General features: G+C 42.1%; 3 protein-coding genes across 8 annotated transcripts in view; 1 reads left to right on the top strand and 2 right to left on the bottom strand.

Annotated features, from left to right (window-relative positions):
• Positions 1–14,473, top strand: part of LOC143989384 (E3 SUMO-protein ligase ZNF451-like) — a 76,347-nt gene extending 61,874 nt beyond the window's left edge. The window contains 3 exon segments of the mRNA XM_077489500.1: positions 2–688; positions 13,406–13,565; positions 13,649–14,473. Coding sequence (XP_077345626.1) covers positions 2–688; positions 13,406–13,565; positions 13,649–14,357 — 1,556 coding nt within the window. The 3' untranslated portion in view covers positions 14,358–14,473.
• The window catches only part of LOC143989395 (DNA primase large subunit-like), a 79,336-nt gene that overhangs the window by 9,964 nt on the left and 47,467 nt on the right, over positions 1–21,905 (bottom strand). Inside the window, exons 6-8 of one of the 6 annotated variants that reach the window (XM_077489513.1) lie at positions 17,244–17,339; positions 14,751–15,689; positions 12,297–13,360 (exon numbers count right to left, since the gene is read on the bottom strand). In XM_077489513.1, the coding sequence (XP_077345639.1) occupies positions 15,525–15,689; positions 17,244–17,339 (261 nt within the window). In that variant the 3' untranslated portion in view covers positions 12,297–13,360; positions 14,751–15,524. Of the gene's footprint in view, positions 1–8,260; positions 8,390–12,296; positions 13,361–14,750; positions 15,690–17,243; positions 17,340–21,905 lie in introns of those variants that run through there. The other 5 variants (XM_077489517.1, XM_077489516.1, XM_077489518.1 and 2 more) reach the window with 5 other exon arrangements.
• The window catches only part of LOC143989955 (uncharacterized), a 269,998-nt gene that overhangs the window by 209,603 nt on the left and 38,490 nt on the right, over positions 1–21,905 (bottom strand). The window lies entirely within an intron of this gene.

Genomic DNA, 21,905 nt, shown 5'->3' with positions numbered 1-21,905 from the left:
CTTCAGCATGATGGGGACATAAAAGTGAAATATTTTTGTGGGCTTTGTAAAGATCTTTACTTTGATGAAGAAGCTGCCTTCCTTGGCCACTATGAGAGTTTTCACGCTTTGGACTATAGTTATATACCAAATCGGGGGCAATCAAATGTTAAAGTTCCAGATGATACACTGACCACATGTATTGAGTCTGAAAAGCGTCTGACTTGCGGCTGTCTGGAAAAATATTCTCTCAAAGCAACAAAGAAGGCAGATGGCAAACTCTGCTTGGATAGACTGTTTGGGAAAGGAAACCTCTGGTATAGCTGCTGTTTATGTCCAGCAACTGACCAAACCTTTGAAGGCATCAATACACATGTTTGTAAGAACGAGGGGCAGTCCAGTGACAGAAATGTTGTTATTAAGTGCAGCATTTGTTCGAAATCTTTTTCAGACACAGAAGGTGCTCAAACTCACTACCATATGAAACACTGTTTCTTGAAAGAGCCCAGTAAGAATTATAATTTCAAAGCTGATGAATCCATAGGTGAGGTGTTTAAATTTACAGCTAGTGGTACTTCTGTTAGTAAACCGCCAGCAAGACTGAAGCGGAGAAAAGAATTGCATTACAAGGCTGAGACAAAGGACAAAAATCGCCCTGAAAAAATCCAACCAAAAACTAAAGTTATGGAGATACAAAACCGTGACACAGGTATTACGCTTTGGTTTATACTTTAAAAAATGTGATTCAATTGTAAAGACGAATATTTATCAAACATGTATTTAAAAGACATGTTTGCTAATTTGCTTGCTGTTCCTTACTTTCAGTGACTTGGGGGGGGGGGGGGGTTAACAAAAATAGGGCTACTTCTTGACAGATGTAAGTAGAAAAAGTTCATTTAATTGGAAGAGTCTAGAATCTGACAGTGTCACGCAGAAGGCTTTTGTAGTTTTCCTGGTGTCCGATTTGAAATTGGCCCAGAGAAAGTTCATTCTAGAGCCATTAATGGCCATGAGTAGTAGTAGTGTGTTGTGTTTTTTTTTTTTTTTTTTTCTGTCTGGCATAAATATTAGTTTTACAAACAGATTAAGGGTGTTGGTATAGGGCAGTGATGGTGAACCTTGGCACCCCAGATGTTTTGGAACTACATTTCTCATGATGCTCATGCACTCTGCAGTGTAGTTGAGCATCATGGGAAATGTAGTTCCAAAACATCTGGGGTGCCAAGGTTCACCATCATGGGTATAGGGGCTCAATATACCTATACCTAGCTGCCACCACCATGAATAGAAAAATACTATACCCAAAAGCCAGTTTGAGGATACGCCACAATTGTGACTTTGAGGACTAAATAACACAGTCTAACGTCTTGATTAATAGGTTTATAGAAAAAGGGTACCCAAAAAAAGGCTAGAGAGTGCCAGGTCAGTTGTAGGAAATAAGAACAGACAATCATTGTTATAAAATAAAAAGAAGGTAAATAAACCATTTGATACAGCATTCATTACAGGATTCAAACTTCATTCTAAGCATCTAAAGAAAATTGACACTGGCCCATTTTATGTCGAGACCAGACTTTGGGCAAAATATTGCCTAAGAATCCTTATTTTATTTTACAGAGGAGCCCGGAGCTTGAGAAATAAAATGGTCCACAATATTCCTGATTCCACCCAGAAGAAAGGTCACCTTTTTAAAACATATGTTTTTTTTATTTTTCTCCAGTCATCTTCCAGGACAGCAGGCCTACTGAGATGGCGTCAGTGAAGACTTTTCCCGGCTGACCATCCAACCTAAGGTCTCCAGAGTCCCTAGCATGGTGTCTCTCTCTCTCTCTCTCTCTCTCTCTCTCTCTCTCTCTCTCTCTCTCTCTCTCTCTCGTAGTGATGGCTGGACGCAGGGCGTGCGTTCCAGCATCACTGCGCACGACCGGAAGTCCGCCGTGAGCGCCAGACGTCCTTTCCGGGCGACGGACTTCCACAAAATGGCGAGACAGAGACATCGTGCTAGGGACTCTGGAGACCTTGGGTTGGATGGTCAGCCGGGAAATACACGCTGTGTCTATGGACGCAGCGTGTATGACAGGGAGCACGCCCGCAAGCTAACCCCCTTGAGATAGAGCTTCCCAGAGGGAGGTTGCCATTCCGGGGAGGAGCCGAGACAGCCGCTGAGGGACCCCAAAACAGGTGCATCAGGGCCACTCTGTGCAAAACGAACTGCACAGTGAAGGTAAGTATAACATGTTTTGTTTAAAAAAAAACCCATACAACCCTTTTAAAGACTAAACCTTTTTCTGACACTTGTTTCTTACAAAGTTAAAATCAGTATTTTTTGCTAGAAAGTTACTTGGAACCCCCAAATGTGTGTGTGTGTGTGTGTGTGTACACACACACACACACACACACAGTGCCTTGCGAAAGTATTCGGCCCCCTTGAACTTTTCAACCTTTTGCCACATTTCAGGCTTCATACATAATGATATAAAATTTATATTTTTTGTGAAGAATCGCCAACAAGTGGGACACAATTGTGAAGTGGAACGAAATCTATTGGATTTTTGAAACTTTTTTAACTAATAAAAAAATGAAAACTGGGGCGTGCAAAATTATTTGGCCCCCTTGCGTTAATACTTTGTAGAGCCACCTTTTGCTGCGATTACAGCTGCAAGTTGCTTGGGGTATGTCTCTATCAGTTTTGCACATCGAGAGACTGAAATTCTTGCCCATTCTTCCTTGCAAAACAGCTCGAGCTCAGTGAGGTTGGATGGAGAGCGTTTGTGAACAGCAGTTTTCAGCTCTTTCCACAGATTCTCGATTGGATTCAGGTCTGGACTTTGACTTGGCCATTCTAACACCTGAATACGTTTATTTGTGAATCATTCCTTTGTAGATTTTGCTGTATGTTTGGGATCATTGTCTTGTTGGAAGATAAATCTCCGTCCCAGTTTCAGGTCTTTTGCAGACTCCAACAGGTTTTCATCCAGAATGGTCCTGTATTTGGCTGCATCCATCTTCCCCCTCAATTTTAACCATCTTCCCTGTCCCTGCTGAAGAAATGCAGGCCCAAACCATGATGCTGCCACCACCATGTTTGACAGTGGGGATGGTGTGTTGAGGGTGATGAGCTGTGTTGCTTTTACGCCAAACATATCGTTTTGCATTGTGGGCAAAAAGTTGGATTTTGGTTTCATCTGACCAGAGCACCTTCTTCCACATGTTTGGTGTGTCTCTCAGGTGGCTTGTGGCAAACTTTAGACGAGACTTTTTATGGATATCTTTGAGAAATGGCTTTCTACTTGCCACTCTTCCATAAAGGCCAGATTTGTGCAGTGTACGACTGATTGTTGTCCTATGGACAGACTCTCCCACCTCAGCTGTAGTTCTCTGCAGTTCATCCAGAGTGATCATGGTCCTCTTGGCTGCATCTCTGATCAGTCTTCTCCTTGTCTGAGCTGAAAGTTTAGAGGGACGGCCAGGTCTTGGTAGATTTGCAGTGGTCTTATACTCCCCTTTCAAAATGATCGCTTGCATAGTGCTCCTTGGGATGTTTAAAGCTTGGGAAATATTTTAGTATCCAAATCCGGCTTTAAACTTCTCCACAACAGTATTACGGACCTGCCTGGTGTATTCCTTGGTCTTCATGATGCTCTCTGCGCTTTCAACAGAACCCTGAGACTATCACAGAGCAGGTGCATTTATACAGAGACTTGATTACACACAGGTGGATTCTATTTATCATCATCAGTCATTTAGGACAACATTGGCTCATTCAGAGATCCTCGCTGAAGTTCTGGAGTGAGTTTGCTGCACTGAAAGTAAAGGGGCCGAATAATTTTATACGCACCACTTTTCAGTTTTTTATTTGCTAAAAAAGTTTAACCCTTTCATGACTAAGCCTATTTTTGGAATTTGGTGTTTACAAGTTAAAATCCATATTTTTTGCTAGAAAATTACTTGGAACCCCCAAACATTATATATATTTTTTTAGCAGAGACTCTAGAGAATAAAACGGCGATTGTTGCAATATTTTATGTCACACGGTATTTGCGCAGTGGTGTTTTAAACGCAACTTTTTGGGAAAACGGCGATTCTGAATACCGGATATTTTTTTAAAACCGGCGCCATTGGCAGCCGAGTAAACGGGAAGTGACGTCATGACGTCGCTTCCGTGTTTACGATGAGACTGGAACGAAGCCGATTACGGCTTCGTTCCAGTTCCTCCGCAACAGCCGGAGGCGTCGAATCTCTGATCGGTGCTCCCGATCGAGCGGGAGCACCGGTAACAGCGGCGAGAGGCGGCGGGAGGGGGGGACGTCCCCTCCCGCTCCTCCGGCATAACAGCCGAGCGGCTTTTAGCCGCATCGGTTGTTATGCCTGGATAGCCAATCGCCTGCTGCAAAAACGGTACCGGGATGATGCCTGCAGGTGCGGGCATCATCCCGGTATAACCCCCGGAAGCCGAGTACGCATATCTGCGTACGCTCGGCGGGAAAGGGTTAAAATATCCAATAGATTTCGTTCCACTTCACAATTGTGTCCCACTTGTTGGTGATTCTTCACAAAAAATTTAAAATTTTATATCTTTAGGTTTGAAGCCTGAAATGTGGCAAAAGGTTGAAAAGTTCAAGGGGGCCGAATACTTTCGCAAGGCACTGTGTGTGTGTGTGTGTGTGTATATGTGTGTGTATATGTATGGGGCTTATTACGTAGGTAAGACCAAACGCCCGTTTTTTTGCCGAATTAGGGACCATGTATCCCTTGTTCGTGCCAAAAAAATGGAGACACCCATCAGCAGGCACATGGGTCTCTTCCATGCATTTGACGAGACTTGTATGTATTTCTTTGCACTGGAATCGTATCCCCCAGGCGAGAGGGGTGGTGGTTTTGATCGTATACTTTTACAAAAAGAGGCTCGATGGATTTACACTTTAGGGGCCACCTGTGCCCCTGGTTTGAATGACTCACTGAGCTACAAACCTTTTCTCTGAGATCTATATTACATTCTTTATATCCTTTTTCTTTTTCAGTATTTCTTTTTTCCTTTTTTTTCTTTTGCTATTGAATAGATGCGTATTCACGCACTTATGTATTGATTTATATGACTTAATGGTCGATTAGTCAGGAGACTGCGTTATCTATATATACTCACCTTGTTATAATCCTGTTATTTTAGAATGATAAAAACTCTCTGTTATTCCAGTCTAGTTTCAATTCGTCTAGGTATATATTCTACCTTTGAAGAATACCTCTAAATTATAACTTTAGAAGCATTGGGACGAGACACCTTAGGACTGAAGCTTGTACGGGCGCCCTGGGCCTTAGTACAGTACTCGCACCGATCTGATCCATTGGAACGTGGCTGTATGTATATAAGTCCCCTTTTTTCCTGCACTTTGTTGGCCACCACAACGCCTTATAGTATAGGACAATCTCCCCTCCATACAGAAGCAGCTGCACTTGCTCCTCATTGGAGGTGGATCATTATCCTTCACTGTGATATATTAATGAGCAGATGGGCTGAACGCTGGCACTGTTCCTCTCCACTGATGTCAGCATCAGAGCCTAGTGATGTAACACTCTTATTACCGGTCTTTCTCCTTACTGCCCTTCCATTCTAATCTAAGCACAGTTTTTCCTAGATTCCCCCAGTGTATTTGGCTTATTCTGTGTTTTCGTCCTTACACAGAATGCAGGTAGGTGTATTTTGGGAAGGTTCCATTTTGCCAGCACTGTGGGTGGCGATTTGGACTTTCCAAAATGGCCGCCGTGCGCGAGTGACGACGGTTTACGTCACGTCGCGCATGCGCGGCACACCCCTCGGTTTCTTCCGAGACTCAGTGTAGAAACTATCTTCGCCCGCCCATTGGGGGCGTTCCCAGACGCCGCCAATTTGGGAGGAGGGCTTCATAAGGCAGCAGCTGTCTGCCTTTATCTCACTCAGTGGAGGTCTGGACAATTGCAAGTTCGTTTGTGTTATCAGGTATGCTGTTGGAGTCTTTCTGATACTTATGGTTTAATCATTATTTTTGACACTGAACTTATATTCAGTAATACATTTTAACTAATTCATGGCATTGTCTGCTGGTCTGTTTCTTCTGCATGCACACCAGATTCGTTAGCCCTATGTGAATTTTAAGCACTTTCCTACCCGGTATGCAATTGGATAGGAGGATATCTTCCTTTGGTTATCCTGGATATTATTGGTTTATCTGTGGCAGTTCCTGATTCCTTGATATGGTTTCAGGCTCTCTAGTGCGGATCTGATCAGGTAATTAATTTTGAGTTGAATACTGAAATCCAACTTTAACCTATGCAGCTCCTGAAGTTGCAAAATCTGAGCGACTTTATGCAGCGCATATGCTAGATTTCCTAATTCATATTGGAAATCTTTCTCCTTTCCCTCTATAGCACACATATAAACCGTTATTTGAAGCACCTCCTTACAGGCTTCTACAGACTGGGTGTCCCTTTCCCTAGTTTTCTATTTTTATTGAGGATCTTCATACTCTACTACAATACGTGATCTCTATGAGATGTGTGAATACACACTAGGTGAGTGGATGATCCCTCAGTCTCCTTGATTATTGAACAACCCTATTGTTTTTGCCCCCCCCCTCCCTTTATATTGTTATATACAATCTATATAGTTATATTTATTGTAGCAATCAGATTGAACAGTTTGTTTGTTTTCTCTACTAATCTACTGTAAATAATGACACATGAACCATGTAATCATCATTCTGTGTATGTATTTTTATCCATGCAGTTTTACACTTATCAAAAAATACCTAAAGCTCCCGAAGAAACTCGCCTTATGAGTGAAACATGTCGAGCACCTCACTACTGTGACCCAATTCATTATTGATCTCTTCTGATCCGAATGTATTGTATGGATATTATCATGTATTTATTGTGTTGTTTTAACAAAAATTTGATATTTTTTGTAAAATAAAAAATTGTTTCTTTATGAAATAACTACTTTTTTTCTCTTTTCCAAGAATTCTTTTTGAGTGATTGCTACTTGATTTTTTCTTTCTTTGGTTAATATATGATACCGGTAAAAGTCCCGTTGAGGTTAGTTACCTCCCCCTTTGTCTCTTTTCTTATATATGTATGTATATAGATTTATAATTTTTTTTTTTTTTTTTTTTTTTTTAAGCAGAGACCCTAGAGAATAAACAGTAAAGTTGGCCCAATTTTTTTGTATAATGTGAAAGATGTTACGCCTCACGAATCATGATCTTTATTCAAAGCAAAAAAATTGTGATTCTCATTTTAGCCAGAATCGTGCAGCTCTACTGTGTGTGTGCGTATTAAGAGGGAATCCGCACAAGTGCATTAGTGCAAATGGAGACAAATTCATGTTGTTTACAAAGACAGGATGAGCCTGCTGGATGCTGGTGTGTGAAGCTCAAGCACTTCAATCCCGGGTGCAATAAACACCTGCACTCTGCTACCCTGCCCTTCTTGGCTCACTGAGTGGTTCACACTAGGAATCCGATGAGAATTTGCTGAGCACTCCTGTGCGATTCGCATGCGGTGCAGTGCGATTTATGCACATTTTGAATGTGCTAATTTTCAAAATGTGTGTACTAATGCACTAACAAAGCAATCTGTGCTGACTATGATGTAATTACAAATAAATATAAATGGGTAAAGTGGAAATAAGAAGAAGCTAAACTTCTAAAAGTGTTACCAACACCCATAAAAACTGTGTATATATAAAGTGAAGTAGCGCTAGTTAAACCAATATAGTAAACGATAAATATCTGACCAAATATCAACAGAGTATATACGTATCCATAAACAGTGATGTTCAAAGAAGTATTAATGATATTCCCACAACCTGTGATATAAATTAAGATTCAATAAATATATAAAAAAAAAAAATCCAATTGGAATAAAGTGCAATATTGGTAAAGTATAATCCAAAGAATATGAGCAATCCAAAAATATGTCTATTATGAATAGTCCAATAAAGCAGCAGTGAAATAGTGAACTAATACTCTAAAAATGCACTATAAATAAAGTGCAGTGCCTTGTGCAAAAATTGGCATATCATCCAAATACGAGGATCATATAGATAAAATTGATAGAAAGCAGGGTTCTGTCTCCAAATAGTCCTGCAACAATATCACTCTCTTCCTATAAAGATAGATGAGGGTAAGGGGGAAAAGAACAGGTATAGGAGTCCAGCAAAAGGCAAATTCAGCAGTTCACTTTGGAATGTATAAAAAAAACACACATAGCTTGATACAATCCTCCCCCAGTGGTGCCAGCCCCTTACCTCACAAAAAGACCCCAGATGGGTCTAGTAGTGCATCAAAGGCCGTTCAGTCAGTGGCTCAGGAGCCTTCTCAAACTTCCAGAGGGTCACTGTGCTGGTCCCCAAGGTCTCTTGTCCTAATGGGAATGTCTCCAAACACAATGCAGAATTAGTAGGAGCCCTGAGTGTGTCAGTTGCCACGGTCGCCTGCCACCAAATGCAGCAGGTAACTTGTCACCGTCGCCTGCCACCAGATACAGCGGGTCACTTGCCACCGTTGCCGCTCACCATTATCCAGCCACTAGATGCAGCTTCTCTCTGTAGCCAATAACCCGTGCTACAGAGAGGAGCTGCATCTAGTGGCTGGATAGTGACGAGCGGCGACGGTGGCAAGTGACCCGCTGCATCGCACAAGACAGCACTGAAAGTAGCGCATGCAATGCAACCGGATTGCATGGCACCTCTGTACCCAGTGCAGGCAAACGTGCATGCATTTGGGGTGTCGTTAACATTGACTTACACTTCAGATCGCAACTGCAGTGCATTTTGAACAATGTGCCGGAAACGCGCACAGAGCATTGATTTCTAGCACCGCGTTCTGGTGTTCCACCTGCATGGCTGAACAATGCAGCAGGATTATGTAAATCAGCTGGTTGGCTTACAAAAATACAAATCCTTTTTCCATAGGAAGGGAAATTTGCCCTTGATATCCTGTTCTTCCCCACTGCTCGTGCTGACACTTAAAACCTCTGTTTTTTTTAAATTTATTTTAAAATTTGATAGATCTCCATACTGCTCGATACTCTTTACCAAATTTGGCATGGAGATTCTAGGTTTTGTCACATAAAATAGGACATCGTCCGCAAATGCGGCTACTTTATGAACCTCTTCCCCCAGCTCGATTCCTCCTATGTCGGGATTTTTCCTCACTGTCTCCAGCAGTGGTTCCAAAGTCAACACGAACAGTATGGGTGACAGTGGGCAACCCTGTCTAGTCCCATTGTACATTCTAAAGGGGTCAGACAAGTTGCCGTTTACCCTTACCACTGCCATTGGGCACTCATAGAGTGTCTTTATCCAACTCAGGATTCGGATACCAAATCCCATTTCTTTCAACGTGCCCAGCATAAATCCCCAGTCTACTCGGTCAAATGCTTTTTCTGCATCTATTGACAAGAGAAGACTGGGGGTTTTGCTCTCTTGGGCTTTCTGGAGAAGCAATAGTGTCCTCACTGCATTATCCCTTCCCTCTCGGCCCCCCACGAACCCCACTTGGTCTGGGTGGACCAAGTTCGGAACTATTTTTTTCATTCTAGTAGCTAGTATTTTTGCGAATAATTTTATGTCGGTATTTAACAATGAGATTGGTCTATAGTTTGAACATATCATACCTTCCCTCCCTTCTTTCAATATTGTGGAGATAATTGCTAGAGAGGCTTCCTTACCCAGTCCATATTTTATATCTAGGCCGTTAAAATATGCACATAACCTTGGTGACAAAATTTCCCCAAATTTTTTATAATATTCTATTATATAACCGTCCGGGCCCGGGCTTTTCCCTCATGTTGTTTCTTTTATTGCTTGGTTTACTTCGGATGTTGTTATAGGAGAATCCAATTCCTGTACTATTTCCTGTGGTAGTGTAGGGACCTTAGCGTTTATTATATATTCTTTGATTTTCCTCTTTCTAATGTTCTCTTGCTGCTCTGTCTCCTTTTTTCTCACCCAATATAATTGCTCATAGTATTCTCTAAATACCTCCGCTATATCTTCAGTCTTATATTTGATCTCGTTATTTTTATCTATTATTTTCTCAATATAATTTTTTGCTTTCTTTTTCCTCAATATCCTAGCTAAACTCTTGCCATTCTTGTTTCCCAAGAAATATCGCTCTTTCGTTATTTTATGATATTCTCTCCTTACTTCTTGCTCTATTGTTTCCTCCAGCTCTAGTTTTTTTATAGCTAGATTCCGTTGTAGCCCCTGTATCTGTCCCTTTCCATTTTGTTTCTCTATTTTGTGTTTTAATTCTAATCTCCTAATTTCTTCTCTTAATTCCTTTACCTTTTTATTCCTTTCTTTTTGCCCCAAGTGAGATATATATTCCTCTTATGTAAGCCTTATGGGCCTCCCATAGTATGTTCTCCGCCATCTCGTCCTTCCCATTTGAGGCAAAAAAAAATTGCAGCTCCTTTCTTATTGTTTCCTCTCCTTCTACGTCTAATAGATCTTTATTTAGTTTCCAGGTAAACGGGGGTTTCTTTACCTCTGGGATTTTAATTCTCATGGTTACAGGTGCGTGATCCGACAGAGTCCTAGTTCCGATGTCCGTATCAACCACTTCCTCCAATAGCTGATGTTCCACCAGCCAATAATCTATCCTGGTGTACGTCCCATGCACGGGGGAGTAGAACGAATAATCTCGTTTCTTCGGATGTTGTATTCTCCACACATCTATCAGCTGCAATTCGGTCATCCATTGTTTAATTACATTTCGCTGCATGTTCGCCGTCTCCCGTGCATGGGACGAACTATCCAGTCTCGGATTTATCGGAAAATTCAGGTCTCCTGCCACAATCACCCTCCCCTCCTTAAATTCCCAAAGTTTTCCCAGTATCTTTCTCAGATAAGTTATTGGATTCTTATTCGGGCTATATATATTTGCCAAGGTATATTTTATTCCCCATAGTTTTCCTTTTAGAAACAGGAACCTCCCTTCCGGGTCTCCCATCCTGCCCTCTACTATAAATTGGATATCCCGGCCTATCCCCACTGCTACCCCCCTTGTTCTACTTGAGACTGAGTCTCCATAGAACCAGGTCGGGTATCTTGGGGAATACAGTCTAATTTTACTTTCATGGGTTAAGTGCGTTTCCTGTAAGGGCCGGTTCACACTGCGGGCGACTGCGATCCGACTTCAGGTCGGTCTAGGTCGCCTCAAGTCGCCTCCAGGTCGCGCTGCATTAAAAACAATGATAGTCAATGGAGCTGTCTTAATATACGCTACTGCAGTAGCTCCGACTTTTAAAAAAGGTTCCTGTACTACTTGGAAACGACTTCTAGGCGACTTGTACCCATTCATGTCAATGTAAGTCGCCTCTCCTGTTCATCTGTAGGCTACTTGCAGGCTACTTGACAGGAAGTCACCCAGCCCCCACTGCAGGCAGCCCCTCCTTTCCATACACATTAGTTTCGTTTTCCTCCTTATCTTCAACTCACACAGACCAAGAGCTCAGTCCTGCAAAATGTCTGCTATGAACAGGAGAGAACCAGTGGACAATGAGTCCCTCATACGCTTTGTTAGGGAGAGAAGGTGTCTGTATGCCAAGACAGACAAAGCATACCAGTTAATACAAAAAAGAGAGAGTGCCTGGCTGGAGATCTGCAGACTCTCTTTCGAAGACTGGGATGTCTTGTCACAGGCCGACCGCTCTGCAAAAAGTACGTTTATATGTCTTTTCTCCTTCACTATGCATGATTGTTGTAGTTCAATTTAGGTCTTGTAGGTCTTCTTTTGCACAGGGAATCGGTGCATAAATGCCCCCTTTCACAACAGTCCTTGGTTCCTCCCCCTAGATCCCCCTGCCATCAAAAATATCACACCAGAGCAACAAAAGCTCCAATTACATGAACATTAGATGAATTGACTGTTCTAATAGTGTCTGAACTGTATTCCCCACGTTTTTGCTTCAAAAAAGCATTGTTTCAATACCAACTTGATGTGCCACATGACCTGCCACGGGACCTTCCACGGGTGCCACGGGAAGTGCCACGGGACGGGACGTGCCACGGGTGACACTGGACCTGCCACGGGACGTGCCACGGGACCTCCCACGGGTGACACGGGACCTGCCACGGGACGTGCCGTGCCACATGTAACATTTTACATGGCGCTCATTACAGGTCACATGGCACTTGGGGTTCCTAATGGTGCCTATTAACTCTAGGGCAAGATTACGGAGCAACATTGGGAAGTCTGTCACTGATGTGTAGCACTATGATAATTTTATTACAATAATGATTGAACAATATAACCACATCAAAAGTAATTTCAACCTAATTTTAACATATTAAATTTATTGAACATATAATAACAAATAACAAAAAACATAGCAGACAACTTTAATTAAAAAACAATAATCCATATCAGCACATGTTAACAACCGTACTCAAAAATTCCCAAAAAGATACTTGATATGAAATCAAAACAGTTGTGTAAAAATATTTATGAATTTGATTAGGAAATGGCGTCCATCTGCCACGGCAATTCACCATCCGGTGAATTGAAATAGGATCTAAATTGATCGCGCACTGTGGCACCATCAGTGGATCCCCTTGTAGCACTGATGTGTGCACTTTCCATTTCGTGTAGTAGAGAATCCTCAAAACAATATCCGTCCCTGACTCTGACAAAATTGTGCAGCACGCATGCTGCTTTTACAGCAGTTATAGCATTTTCAATGTTTAAGCTTATTGTAGTATGTAGAAAGCGCCATTTATTGGCTAGAATTCCAAAACTACACTCAACCACCCTTCTTGCCCTTGTTAACCGGTAGTTGAAAATCCTTTTAGGAGTGGACAGGTTCCTTCTAGAGTAAGGCCTCATCATGTGTTCACCCAATGCAAAGGCCTCATCCGCAACAAACACATAGGGTAGCGCAGGTTCAGCTGTGCCAGGAAGGGGGCAATTTTCAGGAATACCAAGTAGATTCTCCCGTAGTCTTTCACCAAAGGATGAATTTCCAAAAATCCTTGCATCACAGCTACCTCCATAGGATCCAATGTCTACATATGTGAAACAGTAGTTGGAATCTGTAACGGCGAGCAGTACAAAGGAGCAATATTTTTTTATAGTTAAAGTACATACTCCCGCTACCCACAGGCTTTTGTACACGTATATGCTTCCCATCGATAGCTCCAATGCAATTGGGAAAATTGCACCTACTCCAAAATGTATTTGCTATATCACGCCATGTTTCAGGTGTCGGCCTCTTCATCACCATGGTGTTAAGCACGTCCCATAAAACTTTGCAGGTGTCTCGGATGATATAGCTGATAGTCGACTTGCCAGCCATGAACTCATAATGTAGACTTACAATTGAATGACCTGTTGCAAGGTATCTGAAAAACAAAAGAATTGATTATGTTCCTGTTTATGTTTTGCAGTGACCATCTTACAAACGAGGTGGAAGGGGCTCCGCGATTGCTACAATCGCTATTTAAAAAAAATATTGAACCAACGAAGTGGTTCCGGGGGGAAAAGAGTAGCACCCTATATCCATGCCGAGGAGATGGAGTTCCTGAGGCCGTTCATGGATCTTAGAGCGTAAGATAATATCTTTCATATTAGGACAGTGATACTATACAGTTGGATAAGGTTATAATAATTGTATTCTATCTTTCATGCAGAACACAATCCAGTATGCCGCACCCGGAACAGCCAGGTACATCGGCCCAATGTGCTGCGGCGGGCAATGCTCCCAGCGGAGAGGAAGGGGCACCTTCTCCATCATTAATACAGAGTCTTGGCCAAAACTCTATGGAAACAAATGAGGATTCCCAGCCGGCTAATCTCAGCATGGCTGAGGTAGAGGAACCCGAAGGCAGACAGGAACCAGACCGTCCCGCTCTCCATGGAAGATCGGGAAGACCAATTCGATTGCAAAACAACTTGGAACGTTTTGCGTCACTAATGGAGAAGATGAATACCAAGTTAAGTGACATGGAGAGTGCGGAAAGCGGATTTGGGATTATGGTGGCAGCAATGCTCAAAAAAATCCCGCAGGAGCGCCAGGCTTTTGTTAAGAAAAACATTATAGATCTGCCACCACTGCCCCCTCTCCAGTGTTTGCCCCACCACCACCCCCATCAGTACCCTTCCCTAACTATTATAATCCCCCGCCACCCAGAACCCACCCCTACTATTCCCCTCGTTATAGGCCATATTGTGAAGAGTATGGCAACAACACCCAAAGCACAAATGCCCCCATGCCCTATCCATTACCTACCCCTGCAATGGCCACCCGTGAAAGCGTCCAACCCACACCTTCCCCCATTCCTTCGACTGAAGGTGACAATTTTTTCCCATCGTACCAGAATTTATAGTTTTTCTAATTGATGTCTTGATTTTTCTTACAATATGTGCTGATGTTATTTCTTTAAAAGTTACTTAATGTTTGTTGATGCTTTTTTCAAAAATTATGTTAATATTAAAAAAAGTTTATGTTTTGCTAATGTGTGGTATGTTTGAGTATATTACATTTAATTACATGCTATGTTTTTTTATGTCAAAAATAATTACCTAGGTGGCTGCAGCATTGGAGCAAAGCTTCATCTGCTGCTCCTTCACACAAAAAATAATAATCAAACATCATCAATGGGTCTCTTCTATCCCCTCCAAGATGTGAGAGCTGCTGACACTCAGCAGCTATCCTGCTCTGCTCCTCCACGCTAATTGTAGCGCTGAGCTGTGAGGATGCAAAGTGTATTGCGCACCAGAAAGACAGTTTACCTTAATGTAATAATTAGTCTTTCAATGGATGAGATACTCTTCCTGTATGTTGTGTTCTGTCGCTCAAGATGGATGTCAACCAGACCAAGCAATTCATCAAAACTGCAACAAACCAAAAAAATTTTGTTAATCATCTATGTTAGAAAATAATAAATATAAGCCACTGGTATCTACACACACACACACACACACACACACACACATTATCGCATCAACAATATGCCAAATATAAATCATCCGATTGAAGGGATTTAGCTAGGGTGAGGTGACGTAGCAAGTCATGTGTTAAGTAGACAATACACAAAGTGTGGAATGTGTGACACCTGTGACAGGTAATGTCGAAGGGGAAAACGACTCTATTTTACTCCTGAAAAATGCTTTTACAACATGACTTTAAGGCCACATATTTGTGAACAATTACTGCTAGCAAACACACTACTTCTGGTTTGTCATGTCCCATCTGTGCCAAGTCATGTGGCACGTCCCGTGTCACCCGTGGCACGTCCCGTGGCACCCGTGGCAGGTCCCGTGGCAGCCGTGCCACTTCCCGTGGCACCCGTGGCAGGTCTCGTGACACGTCTTGTGCCAAGTGACATGGCACATGTGGCAAGGGACGTGGCAGGTCGACAATCCACAACTTGTGGCAAGTGACGTGGAAAGTGGACAATGACATACAGCATATGTACTTGCCTTGTGATCGACATCCGTGTATACTTGAAAAACTTGTCATCAAACCTACGCAAGTTCTCATACATAGCCCAGAACTGCCCTCTGTTATGTCGATTGGCAATGATTGGATGGATCCAGTAGCGACGTCTTCTTCCCATCCTCCTCCTCCGCTTCATTTCTTCTTCTTCCTCTTCCATCAGTACTGCCAAACCAGCTGTTAGGACAGCTGACATAAGGTAACGCACAGAGAGCATTTTGGACACAGAACAACTGTCAAAAACAGGAACAAGGAAGAAGACAGGAACAGGAATGATGTCACAAGGGGTGAAAGCTCACTTGTACAGTTCCCTGTCCTGGAGGCGACTTGTAAGTCGCCCCAAGTCGCGCTGTTAAGTCGGATACAAGTCGTATCCGACTTGGCTTCCCAAGTAGTGTCGCCTCGTGTCGCCCCCTGTGTGAACCGGCCCTAAGAACACAATCTCTGCATTAAGTTGCTCCAATTCTCTTAGTATCTTAAACCGTTTGTTAGCTACATTTAGACCTCTCACATTATACGACACACAGTTTACCATTGTCATGTTGGCACCCAAATAATGCCCTTTACTCGAAATCTTGAGCTATAGGTTATTCTCCTCTCTCCCTCCCCCCCCCTCCTCTCCCACCCCCCCACCCTCCCCTCCCAACCCCCCACCCTCACCCCCCCATGGCCCATCTCCGGGCCTCTTGCGTCCAACCTGGATATATCCCCATCCTGGTGTCTGCACCTCTTCCCTTGAGGTGGAGACCCCAACCCGGCGCCCCGTGTGCTCCTCCCCGGGTCCTGGGATCCCGGGGTGGGCCCTAAAGAGAGAGACCCTTCCCCAGCCCCCCCACCCCCCCCCCCCCAGTGAACAGCTTCCACCACCTCAATATACTTCCATAACTTTAGAGCAGCCTTTTTACTACTTCTTCCCTCCATAACCTGAGTTTGGGTGTTTACCAACCTCCCCCCCTCAGTGCGCAACGCTCCAATAGACGGAGACATGTGGTAGTATTTTTATTTATTTCTTAAAGAAAAGTAAGTTTAAAAGGCACAATTCTCCTTTAGATATGTCAGAATCAGGGTACAAATATTACTGGTTGTTAATGGGCGATTTCAATTTGAAATAGTTTATTAATTCTTAATTCAGTGGATTGGAAAAAAAAAAGCCAAGGTTTTCAGAAAACTGACTTTCAGGTGAGAGTTTTCTATACATTTCAAAATCCTGTAAGAATAATTGCATTGTGTGCAATGCCTCTATGTCATGGATGAACCCAAAACATTCCCATAACATTGTTGAACAGTGACATTTTAAGCTCTCAAATAGTCCTGCAATAATTGATGGTAAGTGGTATTTTAAATCACCTAACCCCACTGTTATTAACTAGCACTTTAAATCCCCTCAAACAATCCTATGATATTGGTAGTCAGTAGCTCTTTAAAATGTACCTTATAGTCTATTGCAGCTGTTCTGAGAGGAAGGGGAGGGCTCAACAATGTAAACAGTCCTACATAGTTTACATTGGTGATCACAGTGATTGGTCATAAGAGCAATCACATGCCCGAGAACCACTCCAGTTGGCTGTCCTTTTGTCTAATGACTGTGGAACCAACAGCTTTTTGTGTGGGGACAAAGAACACGGAAGTCGTCAAAAGACGTACAGGTATGGGTCTATTTGTTATAGGAAGGGTGCCATTCAGCCATTTAGTTACAATAGCCAGATGTAAAGAAATTAAAATGTGTTATTTGGTATAGATTTACTTTTCCTGCATTTTATTAACTATGATCGCACAAAATTACCTACCTTGTAAAACTCAAGGTCTTCTAGTTTAGTTGAGCTTAAACCGTAAGTGGAATTTATCAGATCATCATGATGCTGCTTCTTCTCTTCCTCGCTAATCTACAATATAAATAAAAATAGTATACTGTAATACATAGGGAATTGATCTACTGTACCTGAAATAGAGAAAATATAATTTGCTTACACCACACAAATTAACTAGAACAATTCACATTGGATTAATGTAAAGTTCCCTGAAGAAATATAAACTAATAAATTATGTTCATTGTGAATTAATTGTCCAATATTCTATGCAAATAAAGAAAAATAATTTTATTCAAAGACTCATGAGAACCTTTAACCACTTTGCACCCACGCTATAGCCAAAAGATGGATACAGCGCGGACGCTATCTGCCGGGAGGGCATCCCTGGTCCTCCCTTTAACTTCCCCCTCTGCGCACCGCCTTGGGCACGCATAGGGGAAGTTCTGTGCTGGCCGTGCCCCCCCGGACACAGCCAGTCACAGATCGCTGTAAGTGGCCAATCACAGCGGCCGTTTACACCGCGATCGGCGTGCCCAATGAGAGATGATCTCATATATAAACATATGAGATCATCTCTCATCGCCGGCTTTCCCTTCTCACACAGACAGTGTGTGAGGAGGGAGAGATGAACCGCTGCAGAGATTAATGTAAAAAAAAAAATTAAAAATGAAAATAAAGTGCCTATCTGTCCCCACTGCCACCTGTCCCCACTGCCATCTGCCCCCACTGCCATCTGTCATCAGTGCCAGATAGTGCCATCTGTCATCAGTGCCATATCAGTGTCACGTGTCAGTGCCACATATTAGTGCCATCTGTCATCAGTGCCACGTATCAGTAACACGTATCAGTGTCACGTGCCATCAATGCCAGGTAACAGTGCCATCTGTCATCAGTGTCACGTGTCATCAGTGCCACATATTGGTGGCATCTGTCAGTGTCACGTGTCATGTATTAGTGGCATCTGTCATCAGTGACATGTCGGTGTCACGAGTCATTGTCCTGCTGCTCCAGGGCCTTCAAAAGTGTAATAGGTAGTCAAGTTAGATGTGTAATTTATGTTCCTAGAACACATGATGGCGCTCCCTACATGTTGGGCCTCTCTATGTGGCCAGGCTGGGAAAAGTAGCACACATGCGGTATCGTAATACTCAGGAAGAGCAGCAGAATTTATTTTGGGGCATAATTTGTGGTATACACATGCCACGTGAGATAAATAACCTATTACAATGACAATTTTGTGGAAAAAAATGAAAATAAAAATATCTTCATTTTGCAAAGAATTGTGGGAAAAAAATGACAACATCAAAAAGCTCACCATTCCTCTTACTAAATACGTTGGAATGTCTACTTTCAAAAAAGGGGTAATTTGGGGGGTATTTGTACTTTCCTGGCTTGTTCGGGTAACAAGAAATGAGATCGGCCACCAGTACATCGGATGTGATCAATTTTGTGTGATTCGCACCACAGCTTGTAGACTAACATTCACAAAGACCAAATAATATCCACTAACTTGGGTTATTTTTACCAAAGATATGTAGCAGTATAAATTGTGGCCAAAATTTATGAAGAAAAAATAATAATTTGAAAAATTTTATCACAGAAACAAAGAAAAATATTTGTTTTTTTTCAAAATTTGTTATTTTTTCATTTATAGCACAAAAAATAAAAAATCCAGGAGGTGATCAAATACCACCAAGGGAAAAAAAAAGACAAAAAATGAATTTGTGTACAGTGTTGCATGACTGGGTAATTGTCAAAGTGTGAGAACACCGAAAGCTGAAAATTGGTCTGGTCAGAAGGGGTGTTTAAGTGCCCAGTAGGCAAGTGGTTAAAGCACCCACAAAAACATTCTCTCTGCTGCCCAGGAACTTGGATAGAATGCTTACAAGTCTCAGAAAGCTGCTGTTTTAGCCAATGGAATTCACAAGAGGGTGGAGAACAGTTAATATAGGCTAAAAAACTGAATAAAACTCAAATCAAGCATTTTCGGGAGTTCCCATTGAAGTCTATGGGGACAAAAATGCTCAGTTCTGCCTGAAAGCTCATGTACTTTTTGGAGCATCAGGCATTTTTCTACAAGCAACAGAATGCTCAGATGTGACCAGGGTCCTTGGAAATGAAAGGTATTTTGCTTGAGCGTTTTTGAGCTTCGAGCTACAAAATGATTAAGTGTGAACTTGGCCCGAGGCTCCTTTCACACATGCGGACGGATTGTTTCATCGGTTCAGTCTCATTTCTTTAACCACTTCATGCAAAACTACAGTGCCTTGCAAAAGTAGGCATCCCCCTTGGCATTTTACCCATTTTGTTACATTACAGCCTTTAGTTCAATGTTTTTTTAATCTGAATTATATGTGATGGATCAGAACACAATGGTCTAAATTGGGGAAGTTAGAAAAATATATACATAAAACTATTTTTTTAGAAATAAAAAACTGATAATTGGTATGTGCGCATGTATTCACCCTGCTCAAGCTCTGGTGCAACCAATTACCTCCAGAAGTGGCATAGTTCGTGAAATTATGTCCACCTGCGTGCAAGCTAAGTGTCACATGATATGTCATTGCATATACACAACTTTTGTTAAAGGCCCCAGAGGCTGCAACACCTAAGCAAGAGGCACCACTAACCAAACACTGCCATGACGACCAAGGATCTCTCCAATCAAGTAAGGGACAATATCGTTGAGAAGTACAAGACAGGGTTAGGTTATAAAAAACAAAAACAAATCTTTGATGATCCTTAGGAGCACCATCAAATCTATCATAACTAAATGGAAAGAACATGGCACAACAGAAAACCTACCAAGAGACGGCCGCACACCAAAACTCACGGACCGGGCAAGGAGGGCATTAATCAGAGAGGCAGAGTTCCACAGCAGTATCTGTACATAGGATGACAATAAGCCGCACGCTCCATAGAGTTGGGCTTTTTGGCAGAGTAGCCAGAAGAAAGCCATTACTTTCAGCAAAAAACAAAATGGCATGTTTTTAGTTTGCGTAAAGGCATGTGGGAGACTCCCAAAACGTATGGAGAAAGGTGCTCTAGTCAGACAAAAATGTAACTTTTTGGCCATCTGAAAAAACGCTATGTCTGGTGCAAACCCAACACATCCCGTCACCCAAAAAACATCATCGTGTTTTTTGGGTGAAACATGGTGGTGGCAGCATCATGCTGTGGGGATGTTTTTCAGCAGTCGGGACTGGGAAACTGGTCAGAGTTGAGGGAAAGATAGATAGTGCTAAATACAGGGATATTCTTGAGTAAAACCTGTACCAGGTCCTGTGTGTGATGTGAGGCTAGTACGGAGGTTCACCTTAAACAAAATGCTAAAGCAACACTTGAGTGGTTTAAGGGGAAACATGTAAATGTGCTGGAATGGCTTAGTCAAAGCCCAGACCTAAATCCAATAGAAAATCTGTGGTCAAACTTAAAGATGGCTGTTCACAAATGCCATACATTCAACTTGAAGGAGTTTTTTTGTAAGGGGAAATGGGCAAAAATCCCAGTGGTAAGATGTGGCAAGCTCATAGAGACTTATCCAACGTGACTTGGAGCTGTGATAGACGCAAAAGGTGGCTCTACAAAGTATTCACTTTAGGGGGTGAATAGTTATGCACATTGACTTTTTCTGTTATTTTGTCCTATTTGTTATTTGCTTCACAATAAAAAAAAAAAAAATGAAAAAAATCTTCAAAGTTGTGGGCATGTTCTGCAAATTAAATGATGCAAATCCTCAAACAATCCATGTTAATTTCTGTGAGGCAACAAAACACAAAAAATGGCAAGGGGGGGAGGGGGGGGGTGAATACTTTTGCAAGGCACTGTATATTCTAAAAAACAAACACACACACTTATAATAACAAAATACAGTGCTAATCCAGGTATGTATCAGACTGCCATGATCATGTTAAAAAATAAATAAGGCCGTTTATTTTAAGTTGAACCTGATGGAGATACAGTTTGTCTTTTTATAACCTAAATAACCAAATAATAGAGCATCTTCAATGTGGGTGCATCATTGCCTGACTAACCACAACATCTGAAAGTTCTTCTTTTCATATTATTTTCAAAAATACTGATGAAAAGCAAAGCGTTCAGACTGCTGGTAATGAAACATATTGGGGCAATGTGACATAAGTTTTACAGTAAGCTATTTTTTGTACATAGTGAGCGTTCCTTTTTCTAACATACATATGGATATTTTTTTTGTAACATGCTAAATTTATTTCCATGCTTAAAATAAACAGTGTTACCATGCCCATTTACTATCTAGGAACCAAAAGATAAAGGGGACCACCACTGCACCCTTGGTACCAGGTGTTTCTTCCATGTTCTAATGCAGGGATGGTGAACCTTGACACCCCAGATGTTTTGTAACTACATTTCCCATGATGCTCATGCACTCTGCAGTGTAGCTGAACATCATGGCAAATGTAGTTCCAAAACATCTAGGGTGCCAAGGTTCACCATCACTGGTCTAAGGCTTAGGAACAATGATCGATCTACTCCCCCAGGCAGTCCCATGGCCTCCCCAGTTAGAAACGCTCTCTAGGCAACACATTTAACCCCTTGATCAACCCCTAGCGTTAACTCCTTCCCTGCCAGTGACATTTATACAGTATTCAGTGTTTTTTTTAT

Source organism: Lithobates pipiens, unplaced genomic scaffold, assembly GCF_037356315.1.
Source record: "Lithobates pipiens isolate NorthernLeopardFrog02 unplaced genomic scaffold, aLitPip1_a1.2 Scaffold_18, whole genome shotgun sequence".
NCBI lineage: Eukaryota > Metazoa > Chordata > Amphibia > Anura > Ranidae > Lithobates > Lithobates pipiens.
This window is presented reverse-complemented; position numbering and strand designations above follow the sequence as displayed.